At 45.3% G+C, this 20,716-nt stretch overlaps 1 protein-coding gene across 6 annotated transcripts in view; it reads left to right on the forward strand.

Annotated features, from left to right (window-relative positions):
• Window positions 1–4,342: 4,342 nt before the first annotated feature.
• Window positions 4,343–20,716, forward strand: part of ENTPD1 (ectonucleoside triphosphate diphosphohydrolase 1) — a 34,912-nt gene continuing 18,538 nt past the window's right edge. For 2 of the 6 annotated variants that reach the window (XM_074831010.1, XM_074831011.1), the window contains exon 1: window positions 14,128–14,771. Coding sequence is in view for 1 of the 6 variants with exons in the window: in XM_074831013.1 (XP_074687114.1) it covers window positions 4,402–4,417 (16 nt within the window). In the remaining 5 variants the exon portion in view is untranslated. Of the gene's footprint in view, window positions 4,418–13,950; window positions 14,772–20,716 lie in introns of those variants that run through there. The other 4 variants (XM_074831013.1, XR_012624011.1, XM_074831016.1 and 1 more) reach the window with 4 other exon arrangements.

Genomic DNA, 20,716 nt, shown 5'->3' on the forward strand with positions numbered 1-20,716 from the left:
AATACTTTTTTGTGGCAAGATGAAACTGAAGATCATCTAATCTTTTTACATAAATACCAAAAGCAATTTTTCCTTTTTCAGAGAATTGCAGTCTTTAAAAATAATGCTCAGTGCACAGAGACAAATATTGTATAGCTTGCTGCTTGTTTGTCTGTTTCTTCACGACTCACCCAAGAGGTTTGCTTTTCACAAAGGAAGTGTTTTGGGTATCTAAACTAAGCATTTGAATTTTAGCTGTTGCAGAGGAACCTGGAGATGTGGAGAGGACTTGGCCTACTGTGTTGTGAAAACTGTCAAGTCTGGGACGATTGGAATGTGGGAGAGTGGACAAAGGAGCCAAAGCTGGGGGGGGGAACAAAACCAAACCAAACCACAAACAAAAATAGAAGATTGGCACCATTAGTGCTTTTGGCTATTTGTCTTTTTCTAAGGCCTGACACCTCTGCCTTCCTTTCCAGAAGAAAGCTGTCCTAATGGGTTGAATCAACATCCCTTTGTAGGGAATTCTGCTCCCTCTGGTCCCCAGCAATTTAATGTGTTCACTGTCTTTATGGAGACCTTTACTGTGTATCATCTGTTGCAGAGATGCTGGGGATGGAGGGGTGTGTATCTGCTGCCCCCCTTTCCAGGGCTGCTGGCTGGTAGGTGGTGACATGAACCAGCACATTGGGACTAAATGTCTAGGAAAGCCTGAGGAATATTCAGCCTATCTCTGCTGTGTTTACACACAAAGTTTCCTGAAGCTGCCACTCTACTCTGTTGCTTAAACATACAGTGTGGTACCTTGTCATCTAAATACATACCCCCAGGCCATGCTGCTAAGCAAATAGAGACATAATGACTTTGATATTGTTCTTGAGACTGGTGATAGGAGGGCCTGTTTCTGTTTAAAATATTTCAGATGTTTTCATACCAATTCTTTCTGTGGAAACAAGCTACTTACTCTTCCAATGCCTGTAAGTTTGTTCCCAGGCTCCCTGACCCCTTTTCCTATGTCTGTTTCCTTCTCCCATCCCAAAGCTGAGAGGTTCTGGCCCTGGATTCCAGTGCTACAGCCTCCGTTCCTTCTGTCTCCTGTTTGCTGGAAATGGAGCTAACATATCCCAGCACTCACTCTTGCTCCTTTTCTGAGTCCCAAAGGCAGCATACCTTGCCTGCAAAACAGCAAATTCTAGACATCTGTGAAGTTTCATGTTTTTAGACACAAGCAAACACACACAACTTGTGTAACCTTAGAGGAGCAAGATGATTGAGAGTAAGCTCTTACTATGGCTAGGAAGAAGATGGATATTTAAGACACATTTTGTTCCTTCCAAGTTGCACAGGATGCTTGGTTTTGTCCTAGGAGTAGAAACCTAGCACTCCTCTTGTCTTGCTATTCTTACCCCTCCTCTCAATATGCATGGAAACTACATCCTGAGCTCTCTGGTTTCCTCTTTTTTTATTATTTCTGAGTTTTTGAGCTTCCTCCTCACACTGTCTGGAGCCTTATCAGAGTACAAATGCCTGCCTCCGGGGCTGCTTTTTTTATCCCCTGTTTTGTTTTCTTATGGAAATAACTGCAACACAGAATCCACTATTGCAACCCACAAACCAGCAAAAGGTGGTCAGACCTTTGCTTAAAGGCAGGAGGATCAGCAGGCAGAACCAAACTGCTGTGGCAAATCTGTATCTGACCCTCTGTGGAAGAGGAAGTCTGCATCTCATGTCACATGAAGCTACGAAATCCACCCTTCCCCTCCCCTGTCACGGCCAAAGGAGGAAAGTTGGTTTCATCACTGTCTCTTACACCTAAACTGAATGGCTGCAGAATGTAGCTGCAGAAATACTATTTATGTGTTTATCATTCCATCACTTAATGTAGATCATCTTCAACTCCCTGAAGGACCTGGATGTTTTCAGGTGTAGTAGACCACAACTATCAGTTCATAGCAACTCTTCCCTCGGGACCCTTGCGTTCCAGGTGACATCTTCCTCTTGTGTGAAAATGTTGTTTCATGTTTCATGGTCACCGACTAATGATGTCCCATCCTTCCTCATAAAGGTTTCATCTGTCTCAGTTTGAAGCTGAACTTCCTCAGACAAAAAAAGACTTGTTACTGGCAGACTTGTATAAAAGCTTATTGTAGTTTGTCAGGTACATACACAATTTTAAAAGACTTGAAATACATCAGTCTGAGCATCCACAAGCTGTGTTAGACATGGCATGGAGTCGTGTCTACCTTTATCTGAGGGGTGGTCTGTAGATATCTTTCACTTCTTAAATTTGGACTCCTCAGCCCTTAGGCAACCTCTCTACTAAGCCCAGCTAACAGCTTCTTGAGTTTCTAGCTGTAAAGACAGTGAATATAAGCACAGCCATTTGAAAATCAGTCCCAAATTCCAACTATATTTTTTAAAACTACCTTTCAGTGGGGTTTAATTCATTTAATGTGTGGCATTTTTTATATATATCTATTTTATTTTCTGTGATGACATTCTACCAGCAAGTGTTCTTTGCAAAAGTCATTGTGTGACTGATACATAAGCACTCATACTTTTGTCAGTCTTGTTTAAAAAAAAAAAAAATCAATAGTATTTCTCACTGATAAATCTGTGCAGCTGATATTTATTATGGTGAAGATTTAAAGTTGCATTTATTAACTGAGCATTGTATCAACTACACTCTTATTTTTAAAAGATTTGGTGTTCAAGGTGACTGACAAAATTAATTCTGTCATGCTAAACCCTTTAAAAATGTTGCCCCATTATCACTGGAGGTAAGGTCAGTTCTCCCTTACTTGCACTGCCCAGGCCAATTTTTCTGAATAAGATGACAAACACTTACAGTCCATTTTCAGCTTTGTCTGCCGAAGCATTACTCCTTGAGCTTTTGAACCAAAGCTGACAATAAATCAGAAAGAATTTAACTCCCTAAAGCCCTATTATGTAGACACTTTTATTTTGTAGATCCCCATTTTCCTGTTCACAGAAAGATTATAAACAGGAGTGTTGTTTTATCACATCGCAGTAATATAGGTCAATGTTTGTTTGTGAAGGAGAAAGAACTGGTCTTTGTTTGTGATAGGGCTGCCATAATGGAAGGGATTTGAAACCCCATGTCCAGATGTGGTTCTCGAGGTCCTCACATCAGGACCCTGCTCTTCCTGCCTCTCCTCAGGGCGAGATCTCTGGAAACTGGTGGTGGGCACAGAGCTGGATGGTGTCCAGCTGCAGGGCAGCGTGTCCGCTTATCCGGCTCCAAAGAGAAGCCCCAGGAGCAGGAGGGTGAATAGCTAAAAGTGACACCTGTAAGAGCAGAGCGGGCTCTGGCCCAGGCAGGGAATGGCAGCTGGGTGCTGGTGGCAGTGGCCTGTGCTCCAGTGACTTCACCCTCAGAGTGACCAGTGGAGACGTGGCATGGGGAGGGGGAAGAGCCCCAGGGGGGCTGGGAAGCTGGTGGCCACTGCTCTGAGAAGGAAGTGAAAGAGCCGGGGTGGTTGACAACTTCCTTTGGAGTGGGAGGCTGAGAGATCTGTAGGCAGTAGCGGGGGGGGGGGGGGGGGGGGTGTACAAGTGGTGGCTGGAAAGGGTCTGAATGCCAGAGACTATGCAGAAAAGTTGCTGAGAGTCCTCCAGCACTGTCCTGTATTTCTTGTTTGTGTGGAGTCAACCCGGGAGGTGTGCAGGGGATCAGCGGGGATAAAAGGTGGGGTAGGGGGTTCCCTTCAGGACTTCCTGGCAAGTAGTCAAAAACTAGCTCTTTCTCCCCAGGAGATGCAGCCTAGGGGGCAGGTAGGTGCAGGAGGTGACTTGTCAGGAGTTATTGCAAATTTATCTCCTTTCATGGTTGGTTGGGTTGTTGGTTGGGTTTTTTTTCCTATGGGCTGGACGTCATATCTGGAAGCAAGGAAGGTCATCTCTTCTCAGGACAGCTCTCTGTATCTCACTGGTGCGGAGGGTGTCTGCTCAGTCTTATGCAACTTAGGAAAAAAAAAAAAAACAAAACCAAAAAAAACCTAACAAAATCCTTTCTCTCTGCAGCCAAAATGACATCTCCCCCCCGGAGCCAGCGATGCAATCCTGCATCAGAGCAGGGCCCCAGCGGAGCCAGCGGCCGCAGTTCTCTCTCATAGCCCCCCCCGGGCGCGCCCCGCTCCCCCCCGGCCGTGCGGGACCCTCCGACCCGGCGGAGGAGCCTACGGGCTGGTAACGCGGCCAGTCTAAGGTAATCTGTGCTTTCAGGAAAGCAGGAGGTCAGCCTGCAAGTTAGGTGGATTGAGTCATGTAGAGTTAAACTAACCCCTCCCACAGCCATGGACCACTAAAGCGCCCATTTTCATGAGCACCTCTCACTAAGGCAGCTCAGAGCCGGCAGAGGCTGAGAGAGGGAGAGGGAGGAGGGAGCGAGCACCGGCACTGATGGACGAGCCAAAGGGTAAGGACCGAAGCGAACCGCTGATCTCCCAAAGCAGCCCTGACACCCGGCGGAGGGGGGGGGCAGGGCTCGGCAGGCAGCCCCCGGGGTGGCGGCACCCCGCGGCCGGCGCTCGGGGGAGGCTGTGCACGTTCAGGAGGAGCTCCTTCAGATTTGCCACTCAGGAGGGAGCTGCGGCTGCGGCATCCCCGGGCGGCGCGTCCCTCCCTCCGCGCCCGCGGAGCGCTGCCGGCGGTGGGCGAAGGCTCCGCGGCGGGGGGCTCGCCTGGGTGGGCGCAGCCTTGCCGCAGTCCTCCCCCGGCTGACATCATCCTCAAGCCTTTTGGACTCCCGGCCGTTTCGGAAGGGGCAATGTCAACTTGTGACTGGGGTGCCCGGGAAGGCAGGAGGCCGCGGCCGCTCGGGGGAAGCTGGAGGTGGCCGCGGGCTGCCGGGGCGGGCGGGAGCGGAGGCTGCGCGGCGGCGTCTGGCAGAAGTTTGGCCGCGTCAGTGCGAGGGATTTCCCTCCCTCGCTGCGCAGGGGAAGAGCCGGCGGTGGCTCCCCGGCTGCAGCCCGCTCTGCCCGTGGGGCTGGTGCCGAGCTCCCGCCGCGCCGAGAACCGCACCGAAAGCACGAAGGGAGGGGGGGGAAAAAAAAAGGGGGGGGGGGGGGGGGCAAAACCAAAAACTCGGTGGAAGTATTGGCTGTTAAGAAACGGCAATGGAAAGCGATAGCTCTGAGGTTGGAAGAACTCCTGTGCTGGGGTACGAGGGGCGCTCGGTGCGTGGGCTCGGGGCCAGAACCGGCTCGGGAGAGCGCAGGGGCGAGGGGGATTCCCCGCTTGGCGCCCCGGCAAGTCCTCTCGCCTGCCCGGCGGTCCCAGGGACCGGGGCAGGACTCGGCCGGAGCTGGAGGTGCTCACTGCACAGTAATTTCTCTAGGAGATGAATGTCTTGTACCAGGGTTTGCCTTTTGTAATCAGCTGGCACGCTGCACGTAGCAGCGCTAGTCACACTAAGCGTTTGGCAGAAACATTTCCTAGTTTAGTATCAGCTTTTGTCTATCTGGGTGTTCTACCCTCTGGTTACAGCATTTCGGCAATACGGTCCATCTTTCTGTACTGCTGACAGTACTGGACTCTGGGGGGCTTTTAAACACTGAGCAGGAACTCGGACAAATAGGCAAGAAGCAGTAAACTGGAAAAAGATCGGAGCAGAAACTTAACATTTAAATTGAGTGAGAAGCTTAAGGATAATAGTTTCCACTATTTTGACAGCTTCTTGTTCAGTACCAGGTGGAAGCCTCTCATTTGTCATTGTTATGACAACAGAGAATCAAAATGTGATTTATTTTTTTCTTGGAATAAATAAAATGTTAAACTAGACTTCTCCAAGTTTTTAACTTCATAGAATGTAATGAATGGTGTTTGAGGGGAAGAAGCATTTTCTCAGTCTGACGTACATCAAAATTTAAAGCAAAGACTGGCAGAAGGAGAAGGTTAGCTCATTAGTGTATGCAGTCATGAGTGAAGCTGAAAATATTTAGAAATAATTTGCCTCTGCTGAGGAGGGAGATAAGAATAGCTTTGAAACCAGTCTTTAAAAAGTTTCATTCCAAAAATGAAATGTAATGCATGAACGGAGATGCCTTTTCTAGTGAGGTGAGGAATCACAGGGAAGAAATTTAGATGATGAGAACTGATTTAGCAAAGAGGACCGAATGAGCCTTCTTTTAGAAAGTGGGATTTTAAAGAGACAGAAGGAAACTGAAGAAAATTGACAGTGCTCGAGCTAATTGCAGAAGAGGTGGTGATGGTGTCAGAATGGGCCGACCTGCAGAATATGCAAGTCATCTTGCAAGAGCCTAATGAAAATTAGTGCAATAAATAGCAAGAAACTGCCTTTGGGGGGGGGGGGGGGGTGTGTGTGAAAACAAGAGGCAGTGTTTTTGAAAATGCCTCTTGCAGTATGTCTTCCAGAGGCAGCAATCAATAGGTTCAACACGGGGAAGTCCAGGACAGGCAGTATCTTTCAGCTAGTAGGAAAGTTTCCACCTTGAAATGAGGCATGAATGCACACCGAGGGCATGTCCTTTCATCAGACAGGAATTATTAGGGAGTGTTTCAGTGAGAGACCTGTTTCCTGGCAGTCTTGCCACAGGGACTGTAACAAACAGGTTTGAAACGCTACTCTTCAGTTTTAGGAAGCCTGTATTTTAAATACTGATACTGTCAGCTTGGCCTTAAAAATTTGGATCAATACACTAACACGACCAAGGAAGAAATTCTGTCTGGGGGTGCTACAGAGCAACAGATTATATCAGCGATCAGTATGAATACCTTCTTGGGCAGAAGGTGTGACAGTCTGAAAAATATATGGGGGGGGCTTCAGTCTAGGGAAAGCATGATACTGATCTTGCACAGACAGGAGTAAAAGCAGTAAGCCTTCTAAAATATATTGGTTTAACATAAAACGTACTGGACTGAACAAGAGGTAGTAACTCTAGTTTGGAGCTCTATATACATGACGAAGTAATCACTGCTGTCGGATGACTGCTCTCTATGGACCAGTGATTGTTCCAGCATAGAACGGTAACAAAGCAAAATCTGATGGGGAAAAAAGGACAGGACTGTGAATTAAGATTGCAAATTTAAAGACTACATACTGACCAGCATTCCAAAAACAAGAATGAGGATGACTGGGTAGTTCGTACAGGCAGTGAAGGCAGCAAATAGAAGTTAACACAAGTAAATGGAAAGGAAGTGGAGAAAGAGGAAATGGAGAACATCTGGTAGAAAATACAGGCTGCAAATTGTGGAAGATTATTTAGAGAAAGTAAAGATGTTGGGGGAAAATCTAAAGTTAGCAGGACCAAGCACAATTCAAAGGAGGGGTTCTGTGTGTCTTAGGAACAAAATAATGAATGTCTAGCAATTGCATAATCATTATGGAGGTGGAGAAGGTAAGATTTTAATGATGATGCAGAAAAAAAAACCCACAGAAGTGTTGGTTAAATCCTTTTCTAAATTTGGGGGGAAAAATTCTGATATGAAGGAATATTTCATGGAAGTATTATAACTAAGTAGCCTGTTTTGTAGATTAACATTTTGGGGGGAAATAAAGTTTTATAACAATTTAAAATTAAATGTGCCAAATACCTTCTGAGAAGATCTATGCTCAATGATTTTCAACAAACTAGAGTAGAACATTAGGGATATCCCAGGCAATGGGAAGGATGTTATTGTTGACCCAATATCCCAGCAGTATGATGGTGGGTAGCCTAGAGAACTATTGCAAATTTAGTTTGACATAAGTTCTATCTAAATTACTGGCTGGATCTCCCCAGTAATCAAGTTTTAATAGCCAGTTTGATCATATTCTTTTGGTTTTGTAAAGGATAAGACTTAACAAAGTAGCTTTCAGAATTATGTTGTTGTAGAAATAGATAGCACTGTCAAAATGGATAATGGGAATGAATGCATTGAAAAGGAAATTACTCATCCCTAATGGAAGCAAGCCTGTGAGTTCACGTGGTCCCCTCAAGCAAGCATATTAATCTGCATCCTAGAACAGAGATAGTACCACCTGCAAGAGTCTGCAGGATAAACTTCAAGGAATATGTTCCTTTTGGTTCAGGAACTCAGCTAGAGAACGCATTTATAAGGGAGAGTGGGGGGAATATTTATATCCTGATAGACCTTTTCATTTGTCCTTGCTTTCTTGAAGGCTTTTTTTGTTTACAAACTAAGTCAGCTGACTTTACAAAATAGATGTCAAACAAGCCTGGTGTGATTCTCATCTGGAAAAAACAGGATGCATTTTGTCTTATGCATGTTATCACTATTAACACTCTCTTCTTGATTTATTTCTTCAAATGAGGCTGGAGCCTTATCGAAGTCCTAGGAAAAAAAAAAGAGTGTTCTTAAAAGTTGAGTGAATATTGAATAAATCTGGGCTGTAAGTTAAGTGACTTCTAAAGCCTGGCTTCCCTGATGGTTAGGAATGACCTCACAAAAGGGGAACTGGAAGATCTAATCTCCCTGGTTGGTAATTGATAGCCACAGAGTGGATTATGAGTGTAGGACTGGGAAGGCAACTGGTCCTTTATCTGATCTGTTTTCCAAATAGTTACTTGCACTTGTTTTATTTTACAGAGATGGCAAACGTGGTTGAAAACAGTAAATATTAATATCTCCCATATTTAAACTTCTCCACAGCAGTAGATGCGTTTCTGATGTTGTTCTGATTGCAAAAGTCTCCCTATGACTCTCCAGCAAAGAATGAACTAATGGATTAAGACCTGGATAACAACAGACCTCAAAAATAGTTATCAAAGGAAATCATCATTAAACAGCTGTGTTTTCAGAGGTATTCTGCAAGAGGCCTGATGGCATTAGACATTTTCAATAATGATCTAAAAAGTATAAAAATCATTACTGATTTACAGATGGAGTTTGTCAGTGCTAGGAAGACCAGTACAAATACCAATTAAGTCAGAGGAAAAAGTCTAAGGAAGCCAAGAGTGGTTGGAAACATAAAGAGCAAATAATAGGCTTCAAGCCAAGCTTGTAAAAGCACAGCTAATGCAACTTTGGGAGGAAAATTGGACATTCAAATCCTGAATAGACTAGAAAGATTTCCAGACAGAAAGATTTCCAGAAAAAATATGCAGAGGTGTGTTTATGTATGTATGTGACAACCATAACTCATAGTTTATTTACTTTATAAAGCAAATTTTTTTTTTGTTTGGGAGAAAGTTGTCCTTTAGTCAACCTTATTGTGATCAGTGCAATCTGTGTTTTCCTCTTGATTTGTAATTACCAGAAAATGTAGAAAATGCTCAAGGAATTTCTTGAGGAGAAAGAATAAATTTAAGAGGCTGGACACCTGAGAAGGGAAGGGTTACAAAAGCTGTAATAACGGATATCCTTTTGGCCTTTCCTAAGTTGTATAACTGGCTTTGTATGGTGCAAAATATCAAGCTTGGTCACATTCCTTATTTTCCTAAGACATCTTTGCACCTTTAGCACCTCTGGGGTTGGGAGCAACTGGCAAACCCAACTTTGGGGTTAACACCCCCTGGCTAGGTATTTTGTACCTTTTTACTAGCCCAGTATTCAATGACAGTTTCCATGGAGCTGGATATGGTTTGAAGTGTGTTGAGATAGGAGCCAGGTTCTCAGCTTGGAAATTACCTGTTCAAGGTGGCTAGGATGTGCTTAAGGACGGAAGTGTTTAGGCTGAACTTTGGGGTGAAGTGAATAATACTGAGATGACTTTGGGGAACCAACCCATAAGGGATTAGTATTGCTTGAGGCCGATCAAACTTAAATTGTAAAATTCCAGATCATCTTCACAAGAGAATCACCCCTCTTGGTCTTCTGAAAGATGGGTTAGATGGGACCATTTCCTAAATTGTATTTTCTTATGGTTTTGTCAGCTAGCTGTGAGAACTGGATTCATCTCTCAGCTCAGTGGAAACATCCCTTCCTTGAGCAGAGCTGGAGTTTTATTGCAGGCACTTCAGTCAGTGTTTCCTAGCCATGGAGCTGTTGCCAGTATGTTTACATGGGGGAGCAGTGAAGGGTGCACTTCTACAGCCGGCATAATCTCACATAAATCTGTGCTGCTGAAAGAGAAGAGAAAAGGCGCCTGTCCTTGTCCCTAGCCTTGTTCTTTTTTTTCTGCAATAACTTTCAGCTTGTCTAGCTTGAAAGCCAACACCAGCTCAACTGAGAGAACAGAAGGAGGCAAGGGTAAAAGTCACTCAGATTAAAGTTATTGGGGAGGGCCTCACTGTAAAACAAGGAGACACACAAAAACAGCCCTGTGCTCTGAAACAGTGCTGCATTAGCAGTACAAATTAAGAAATGAGTTAAGGGAAAAAGTGTGAGACCCCAGATGGAAGGGAACAGAGTCAGCTAAGTGTACACTGAACAAATTCATCTGCTTGCATCCTCTTGTGCATTCGCTCCCCCTAAGTGCAGCTGGAAAGATCAGTTTCCCAGCCTGCTCTTTGGGCTCCTCGTCCCTCTGCTCCTTGTGCTGTGCTGGCTATTCATGTTCAAGGGCATTGCAGGCAGTGTAGTGGTCACTGCTGTCACTACTCTCAGTGCGCAGCCACCACCAGCAATGCTACAACTGCCTGTGATAGTTCTTGTCTGAGCACTTTTGGGCTCTTACTGGTCCCTTCCAGCTTGGGAAGAGCTTTTCATGAGGATCTGCAGAACCATTTCACTGTTTGCCTTCACACCACCTCTAAAATCCCCCTTGTAACGTCAACACACTTTGCAGGCAGTGATTAAGGTTCTGGTATGAGGACACGTGTCCATCAGTCTGACCCGCACTGTCCCATGCTCCCTTGTGACCTTCATCCAGCTGTACACTACATCTCTTTTGACCAAAAAGTAACCCTTATGGGATGGATGGATGGATGGTTTATAGGCTGGGACTCACACCTTTGAGTGAGTGTTTTTATTCTGCGTAAGTAGAAGGTAAAGGCTTTTAGTTTGGTTTGTATTCTCCCCCTTGTTTCTGATCCTTCTGAGAATCTTTTCCCTCATCATATAGGGTGGTGAATGCCAGATTGTTCCTGGGGAAGAAAATGAAAAGAAAACAGACCTATTTTTACAAAGGAATGAGAAATAGTTTGTTTTTTTCATTAACTATCTGCAATCTCTCAGCCAAAGCTCAAACTGCAACTGACCTTTGAGCTCTGTGTGCTGCCTGGAGAAGGTGAATCAGCAGCTCAGGAGGTAGAAACCACTTCAACCCCTCGGTCATTTCGCAGTGCATTTGCGCTCAGCTTGGAGGGCTCCTGAGACAGCGGAGCAGCGAACTGCCGGTACAGCTGCTGTGGTTTCTAACATTCACTAATAGTGACACTGCAGCTGGGGGCAGGGGAGGCAGCCGCCTCTGCACCTTCCTCCCTGAGCTGTAGCAAGAAGGAGGAGACTTCTCCAAAAGGGAGGGATGGAGGGAATTTGGAGACTCTGCAGCACAGCTGATGGGATGGAAGGATCCATGGTGCATGGCAAAGCCCAGGGAGCAGGCGTGCAGCGGGAGGGAAGATGGAGTTCCTATATGGAGCGCGGGCTTGGTGGTGGGGACAGGTAACAGAGCGGGATTTGTTCCTCTGCTGAAAACTGTCCTTCCCTCCTACCTGCTCCTTGCCAGAATGACAGGGGGCAGCTCTTGCCAGGGAGAACATCTGCTCTTGGCCAAGATCAGCCCTTAGCTGTTGGCTCCAGCTGCTTTGTGCGAAACACACTGAAAATGTGCAATTTTGCCTTGAATTGAATGTGCCCAATAAGTTGATCTACAGCTTCTATATATTTAGTCTTGCTTTCCTGAAATAGTTTAGGAAGATTACTGTTGAAGCTGAAAAGAACTTTATTCTGGTAAAGCTAGCGGTCAGGTTCTTGTTTACAAGACTTAGAAATACTGTCATGACAAAAAACATCATAGCCATAAAGAAAAGAAAAGAATGTTCCAACACTGTTGTGTCGGATTTATTCCATCATTGGCCAGAGAGAATTAAGACCTTATTTTGAAATGAATTGGTTGTAAGTTTAAAGATGAGTTTAGCAAGTGGTTTTAACACCTGAAGGGTTGAGCTATGTCTACCCTGCCTGATTGAAAGTACAGTCAGACCACTGCTCCTTTCCTACACCATGCATGTAGCTGTGTCAGCCTGACCAGAGAACTTAACACATCTGAAGAGCAGCCTGACAAAAAAAAAAAAATTATATATATGATATGTAAAAATTAGAAAAGGAATCTGCACTATGGCAAAAGACAGGGGTAGAATAGTCCCTTTTTGTGGCAGAGCAAACAGAGGAGCTAAGCCAACTGTGAAGCTAAGTCTTTGCACTTTGTCTTAAAAATAGTGTTTTACAACAGAACCTGGCCCCGTGCTATGAAGTCCTTGTTAAAGACAGTAATTTTACAGTTGCTTTTTAGGTTACAAAGCTTGTCTCAGCTTCAGAGACTAGTAATTTCTCTGCAGATTTAAGGACCTTCTAGTGTTGTGGCTGCTTGGTGTCTGTGAGAATGCTAACTAGATCCCATAAGCCTTGCTGGGAATAGATGTCCTTCTGTAAATAGGAATCTTGGAGAGCGTTTTCTACCCATTTACTTCTCAGGAGACTGTAACCATAACTAACCACATCTCAGGAACTTTTGGTGCGGTGTAGCGGTTAGTCTTTAGGTTTACTAGCATTTTGTAGAGGTTATATATAATGCAGCAGGACTGCTGTTAGGTAGTCCCCAACACCTTTATAAAGTAGTAAACAACTCTTAACTCTACTGATTTCTTCTACCTCTGCCCCTGAAGTCAGACTGTGGGAAGGAAACACAGGGAATGGTTTCTTTCCTGCTATGGGAGTCTGCTGCCTGTGTTTCTCTTCTTCAGCGTGTTTCTCCTAAGCTAAATGACATTTTCCAATTTTTCCCATGTTTTTAAAGTTGTAGCACAACTACATAGGTCTTGTAGTATGAGTCATGTGTGTACTTTACTAGACCAATAATCTCCAAGTTGCTATTAGTTTGACAGAACACGAGAGAATATGTCAAAATGACAGAAGATTAATTTAAGAGTAGGTGTAGCTGCAATGTGCTGCTCCTTCCCCTGGACCCTGGGAACTCTGCCTCTCTGCGGGAGGGAGCGTGCTGTGAGCCCTTGTTCATAAGAGCTTCCCAGACAAGCAGATGAGGTGGTCCAGGGGATAGAGCATCAGGCTGGGTTTTTGCTGCTCTCTTGTGCTTTTTCATCATCTGGGGAAATGGGGCTAATTGTGCTGACCTCTGTAAACGGCTGGGCAGTATCTGAATGGAAAGCACTGTGACAAATTTAAATGTTACAATTCATTATTAGGGAAAGACTGAGGCTCAACAGGCAGAAAAATATGATGGTCGGCTCCAGCATTACCTGTTTGGTATTAGCTCCCCATATGTTGTGGGCAGACAGCACTGCTGAGAGTTGGAGTCAGCTGTGAAAGCCACAGAGTTAAGGGGAGCCTGGGAATAGTGGGAAAGAAGTGAGACAGTCATGGCCTCGCTTGGCGTCTATGTGCTGAGAGAAGGCTGGACTCATAAGGCTGTGACATGAGCATGAGAAAATGCATGCGCACAAAAGCTTCCTTGTGAGTCTTGTGGTTGTGCTATGGGATAATTGCAGCTATCCTGTCTCACCAGGAGCCCTATGGGGGAAGCTGAGGTTAATGCCAGCCTTGCCCTGTGAGCCTGTGTATAGGAACACTACCAGGTCTGCACTACATTAGTGAAAATGGTCTTGCCCTGTACTGTCACAGAGCTGCTCGGCATATGGTAGGCTGAAAACAGGTCCAGCTCTAACATTGTCAGGGAGGTCTTGGATGTACACTGTTGAAAATACCTTTTGATGAGTCTGATAGTGACACCCAGGGACAGGCTGCATTGTTCCTGTCTTGGATTTCAGCATCCTCTAACTTCCAAAAGGCTGCCACTGGTGCTGCGTTTGTGTGTGCTGTGCCAAAAGCTCCGAGCAGGACACCTGGCTACATCCTAGCAGCAGAGCTGCATGCAGGAGCAGACCCCAGACCAGCCCTAAAATCTGCTTGCTTTGCTGTTATTAGTCTCCTATAACCTAACCAAACTAAGATGACCTTTTCACAGCTGCGATGATGGCCTGTGAAGTGAAGGTCCAGGCACACCATGCATAAGGCAGGCATGCAGCTGAAGAAGCAAAAATACCACAACTGGCTTGAAGGAAATGTGAACGGAAGCATGTGTGTGTGAGAGAGAGACGACTATAAGAAGTAACAGAGCAAGGGTTAAAAGAATGGTCTGTACTGATAACCAAGGATGTGACCAACTGCACTGAACTGGGTAAACACTGACAAACGTGGTGTTTGCGACAAGCCCAACTAGTCTGCACCCTGATAAGCCTCACATGATGGCTTGTCAGAAGGCATGGGTGCTGATAAAACCCCTGTACAGATGACTCCTTGAGGGAAAAAAAAAGTGCTCCAATAACAGAAGGGTGACAGCAAGGTTGCAGCACATCCCTTGTGCAAGTCCTCCTCCTCCTTTACTAGCAGGAAGTCAGACTGTGGGAGCTAAAGTACCCAAAACGAGGAGGGAAAAAAAAAAAAAAAAAGGCACTGAGCAACCACTTGTGCTAGGACTCTTGGGAGATGAGGTAAGAGAGATTTCGTGGTGAAGGGACCACACCATTGTAACCGTTAGCTCCTAAAGATGGCAAAAGACCTGCTCAAAAATTTGTAGCTTGCCACTGAAGAGGAACCCAAGAGATGCACTGAGGACCTGGCATCTGGCTCCCTTGGTCCCATCTCGCACAGGATCCTGCCAGAGCACCTGGGCAACCTTGGTGCCTGTGAGTACAAGGGGAGTGAGTGTGGGTGGGAAAATGAGTGTGACTGAAAAAATTCATAAGTGATTTTTTGAAATACCTATCATCTTCCTGCTCTGTAAGGTCTTTTGCTGTTGCTACATTAATTTCCTGTCTCATAGCTACATTAAAAACTACTCCATTCTTAAATGAGAAAAATATGTGAAACCTTTGTTTATAACTGGCAAAGTCAGCAGAGTTTAAGAAGTTTTTGTTATGGCTTGATCAGTGGTACAAAAACAGTCCAAACTGAGCTGTGAGAGGCTCTGAGAACTGAAAATTACTGGGCAAAAATATTGGACAATACAAAACAGAAGGGCAAGAAAAGTTGTTGGATGCTTTCAGTGAATAGAAAGTGCAATGCTGAAACTACTCACCAGCCTCTTGCCCTCACCATTCCCATCCGAAGTAAATTGACTTCCCGTATGTCTTTAAAGGGTGAGCGGATTGTGGCCTACGAGGAGACCCACTGCTGAGAGTCATCTGAACAAGAGTGGTGTGGGACCCCAGCCAGTTTATAAATGGATCTTAAAGCTGGGGCTCCCATATCTGCTCTGAGGAGACAGCCCCACAGATTTCTCTTTCCACATTTACTATACAGCTATTTCTCCATCAGCTTGTTGGCCCTCATTTTCATACTTCACATCTCTTTAAGTGAGCCCCCATATCTTTGAGATCAAATCCTGCTTTCAATGAGTGTTATTGTCCTTATGAATATCTGAAGTTTGAGTTCTCTTTCTCATGTTTGTCTTTTCCTAAGTTTTATTGTTTCTTGTGTAGGATGGTGGTTTCCATAGATACCTTGGACATTATTTATCTATCCTCCCTGGATGTGCAGTTCCTTCCAATGAATTACAGTGTGATCTACCACTTCTTGAGGCCTTTGCTCCTTCATCCGTATCAGTGCTATACTGAGCATTTTAATGTTGCTGTTCTAACATGTCTTGTCATCTTGATATGTTGCTTTGTGCTCCTATACAGCTTTCAATCCATGTGATAGAACTCCTATCCCAGTCAGTTTTAAATTAAAAAACAGTATATTGCCTGTCTATTTTAAGAGTTTGTACTGATAATGGTTGGAAACTTTAGCTCAGCTTTTCTCTGCTATGGGTAACTGTTCAACAGAACAGTGTTTTGTTATTTTTGTTCTCCTTCCCCCCTTGAGAAATGATATCAAAGGAAAAAGTCTGGCAAAGTATTCAGGATTGGTATGGTCCTATCTGAGAGCTCAGCCAGCACTGACTGGTATTGTTTGAGATAGCTCTTGCATGAGTTTTCTCTCTTTATCCTGTTTCTATCTTGTCCCAGAGGAAAGCATATGTCCTGGATTGCAGAGGTAGATGCTAATGTGAGTGACTGCTTGGTATTTAGTGGTAAGAAAGCTGACCGCTATCAGTCTTCCCAAATCCTAGCAGAAGCCAAGAAAAATCTGAACGCAGCATAACTTAGCGCTTTCTTCTTCAGGGCTATTCTGCCCTTATCGGGCTATTTACTGCACCAGTGGGGCTGTTCTGCTGATTCAGCATCACAAGAAGTGATGCCAGGGCAGCTCCAGACCACACTTAGGAATTACAAAGGAGACAGAGTCACAAGTTTTCTCTTTAGCTGATTTATAAATGGATTTGTTTTCTTTCTTGCTCCTTTGTCCCAGAGCTGTTAATAAATGACCTTTTCAATGCCTCCGCTCCTGCAGGAGACATGAGGAAAGAAGCCTGTGCTCGTGTGAACTTGCTGCAAGCACTGCAGCTGGGCTGGGGATCCTGCAGCTGGAAGGTGGGTCCTGGCTTGAGCTTGGGACCTCCTGTAGTGAGAGGGAGAATGGTGCTGAGAGGCTGGGAAAGCAGCACTGGCAGAGAAGCAGCAGACCTGTAGCTGCTTTCTGCATGGGCCCAGGTTTCCTGGGCCATTCCTGCTGCTGAGGAGCTGTGCTCATCTTAACAGAGCCAGCGGGCAGCTCTTTTCCATGCTATAAATGTCTTCTTTGCTGGAGTGGCTATGTCACTAGTTTGTGACTTCTTAAGCTGAAGTAACCTCTGTTTTGCTGGCTTTTGACACTGAAGAGTGTTGATTTATCTGTCCCGGTAAGCATCTTCAGACATACAGGGTAGAACATGGAGCAGAAAGCTGGAGGGAAGTGTTCTAGAAGAGCTTGGGACTTCCCTGCTTGCACCTACTTGCTGGGAACAGAGAGCAGCTTGTGCTCTTGCTCTTCTAGGGGAGATGCGGTGAGAAGTCAGAACTGTAACGTCTGTTTGCTGGTCCCAGTCCTGGGTGCAGTCTCTGCAGAAGCCTAGGGGCTGCTCGGTCACCTAGAGGTGGTGGTGGTTTAATGCCTCCATAGCAGCCCCTTGTGTGTAATGCACGCAGACAGGGCAGCTCGGGCACTTGTCAGAAGGATGGGTTGCTGTGACAGTCCCTTGTCCTTGTTACCACTGTGTGCCCATGTTGCCTTATCCAAAATATTTCATGTTTGTATTTTGAATTATTTGAGACAAGGACTTTGGGTGGGGTGGGAGGAGTAATGAAGACATAAAAATTGCAGGTTAAACTACGGTTGGATTATAAATGGGTTTCCTTTCCGAGCCTAATTCTCGCTGGGATTCACTGTGCATCCCAGTAATAAGTAATCTAAACTTCGGAAATTAATAACATCCTGTGCCAGCCTATTCATCCAGCAAAACTCCTTTGCTGTTTTGTTCCATGTCTGCTTGAGGCTCCAGCCCTTGCAAGGTGACCTTCTGACAATGAAAATTTAGAATCACATTTAACTTCTACTTTTCATTACCTCTGCAAGCTCTAAGAAGTATTTCTTATACTCAGGCACTTTGTTGAGGCCTTTGCCCTGCAACAGACTTTGGTCCCATGTTTTTCCCATTGGTTGTCCTGAAAAATACCACAGGGTAATTTGTTTCCTGCTATTTCAAATGGAAATTGTAGTAGCATGAGGAACAGAACGTGATATTCATGCCAAATATCATGAGTTGAATTCTCCTCATGGTTTGTGGGAATCCTAGTTATTAAAGTTGACCTCTGAGAAATCAGTATATTTTTCCACAAAGCCTAGACAGTGGATACACTTCTCAGCAGGAGACAGAAACTGTCCCAGCTGTTCCCTGTCCTGTGCTCTGCAATGAGGAATGGAGATACCAGTGCTGACAGCCGGAGGTACGAGGGCAAATCTGGAAGTGTTAGACTAGAGAGCTATCTATTTCATGTGTGCAGGCTTAACCCTGGCTTACCGAAAGGAGGCAGTGGGGCTGCTGCCCTGCCTGGATAGGAAGGGGCCTTTCACTTCATCTGCTAGAACTAGTTCCAAAGGGAAGGTCCTTACATTTTTCTCTGCTGCAAGTGGGTACTATGCATGTTAAGGCAGGAAAAACTTACTGGGTATCTTGCAGGCCTGAGATATGCTCCTCTAAAAGACCAAACACTTGTGCTGGAAATCAGACTTGCCAAACGTGGCACAATCCAGGTGTAGGCAATGCCCCATGCACAGATGAGCACTGCAGCCCTCCCCAGCGTATGCACTTGCACGTGGAGCTGCCAGGGAATGGGCATCATCGTCCAGGGGCTTTGCCAGTGGCTCTGCTAATGCTGCACCGCCTTGGAGCAGTGTTTGTGCTTCTGTGGTCGGTCTCCAATGGTTTTCAGTCCTGAGTGGGAAGTGAAACTTTAGGAGAAGAGCTGATTGCTTTGCTGTGCAGAAATCCTCGGGAAGCTCAGGTTCCCGCTGCCTGCAGCAGCACAGGCGGCTGCTCTGTTTGCTCACATGCGGCACTTTGGGCAGCCGTGTTGTTTTTTGGAAGCTGGGGGAAGTGAGCCCCTAAAAGCGGTAGTGTTGCTCAATGCACAAGGCAATCCCAGGAATCTGCAATTCAGAGAAAAACGTCCTCAAGACGTGACGAGGGACTTGGTGGACTCAGCCCCTTTGAGGCAGGAGACGTTGTCAGTGGAAAGGGCATACAGAGAAACTGGTGACTACTGGGAGGGTGTACTTTGACACCACTGTAAGCACCGGGCGCAGAGCACGCTGTGGGTGGCAAGGGGTTTGGATGTATTTTCTCTGCGGTCATTCCCCCTCCCAGAACCTCCTGTTGGGGGTAGCAGTATTTACAGTGCTCAGGAGTTTGTGTTTTCCAGGAAGTTTCTGAACTTGCTGACCCAACGGGGTATCAGAGGGCGGGAACAGTTGTTCTGGAGGCTATTTCCTCTCATTTGCCATGACAAATTCTACATCCCCCTGGTGTGGGTGGTTGATGGGGCACAGGGAAGGGTGGGCTGTACTGGGTTGGTGATGTGACTCACACATCGCCAGTCTTCCTATTAAAGCAGTGGCCCTGCTGTCTCTAATGACAACAACAATAATTAAATAGTTCTACACAATAGCTGTCTGGGGCTGAACTGGCAACAAGTGACCAAAGCGGCTGAAGGTTAGTGCCCATTACCAGCCAGGATGCCGGAGACAGAGAAGGGCCTGACTGTCTATAGAAGGATGAGGAAATCTGATATGATGGTGGATTTTAATGAATTATATGGTAATTCCTCAAAACCAAGGGTGACCATCTCATAATTTGCAATGCATTACTTCCAGCACAATGGTAATGTATATAGGCCCCAAACTTGATAGAGAAAGAAACATTGCTATGAGAGTTATGAATTATTATACAAGTAATGCATACTTATTATGTGTCAACAAATAATATCTAGTAGCTCATAAAAGAAGTGATTTCCCAAATTTAAAAATACTTGAGCTGAATCAGCAGAGTATTGAAAATAGACAAATAGGAATGCTAATCGGAAGCAGCCTATTCACTTCTTATTCTATTCCGCCTTAATCCAAGAGTTGAAAATTATGCTAATTTGAAAAATAATAACATCTCTAAAAGATGCATATTTAGGGGGGAAAAAAGCTGCAATTAATGCAGATTTAAAGTTGGAAAGTGTAGAAGATGGTCAAAAGAAGCACAAAGAAAAGATTATGGCCAGGGATTTAAGAAAAGCAAAGAAAAATTTAAAGATATTGAGCTCAGAAGGAAGCCTCTAGCAGCACTGTTGGTCCATTCCAAGTCAGCATATTAGGACTATCAATAATAACAAAACTGAAAATGTGTCAGTGCTTGATGCTTCTTTTTTCCCTGAAAGAAAAACATCTTCACATCATGTGATAGTCAAGTATATTCAAACAATAGCTTAGGTGATAAGCTGGGGGGGGGGGGGGGGGGAGCCATCTTGAACTCACTGGATATTTTCTGATGAAACTTCAAGCTTTGTGGGTAACAGCAATAAATCTTCTCCAGTTAAAATAGAGCTTTGATGGGCTGGTAGTAAATTAATACCAGAAGTTGCCTGACAGGAGGGCAGATGTAACTGATAGCAGTTGTTTCTTCTGATATGAAAATGTCTTTGATGTATGAATCCTAGAGAAATGACTGTAAATAGGGTACAAGCTTAGAAGCCCAGTAAACATCATATAAATGTGAAAATGGTCTGTATAAAGATCATTGTGTCAGTGGTATCCTGCCACTTGTTGGTTGTATTTGAGAATATTGAGTATCTTGGTCTGCCTGCTGGGATGAAAATCAGAAGAATATCTTCCTGTAGAGACTATTTAATGAACAGGCATTGGGAAAGCTTTGGTGACGATGGTATATAACAACAGGGAGAGGGGCTGCAATGTGGGGATGGGAGGTGGCACGAGTGCCTTGCGGAGCAGCTGGGGAGGCTGAGCAGCGCACCCAGCACTGCTGGGCACCGTGGGAAGATCTTCTACAGGGGAATACACTTTCTGCACAGGGTGAATGGGGGATTTGTTGGTGGGGCAGCCTGGGTCGCAGAGGCTCCTGCCCAGAACCCCCCGGACATGACCCCTCCAGCAGTAAACCCGTGCTGCTGGGCCAATGTAAGCAGGGCCATGGGACTGCCCCGAGCAC

Source organism: Strix aluco, chromosome 7 (assembly GCF_031877795.1).
Source record: "Strix aluco isolate bStrAlu1 chromosome 7, bStrAlu1.hap1, whole genome shotgun sequence".
NCBI classification, from domain to species: Eukaryota; Metazoa; Chordata; class Aves; order Strigiformes; family Strigidae; genus Strix; species Strix aluco.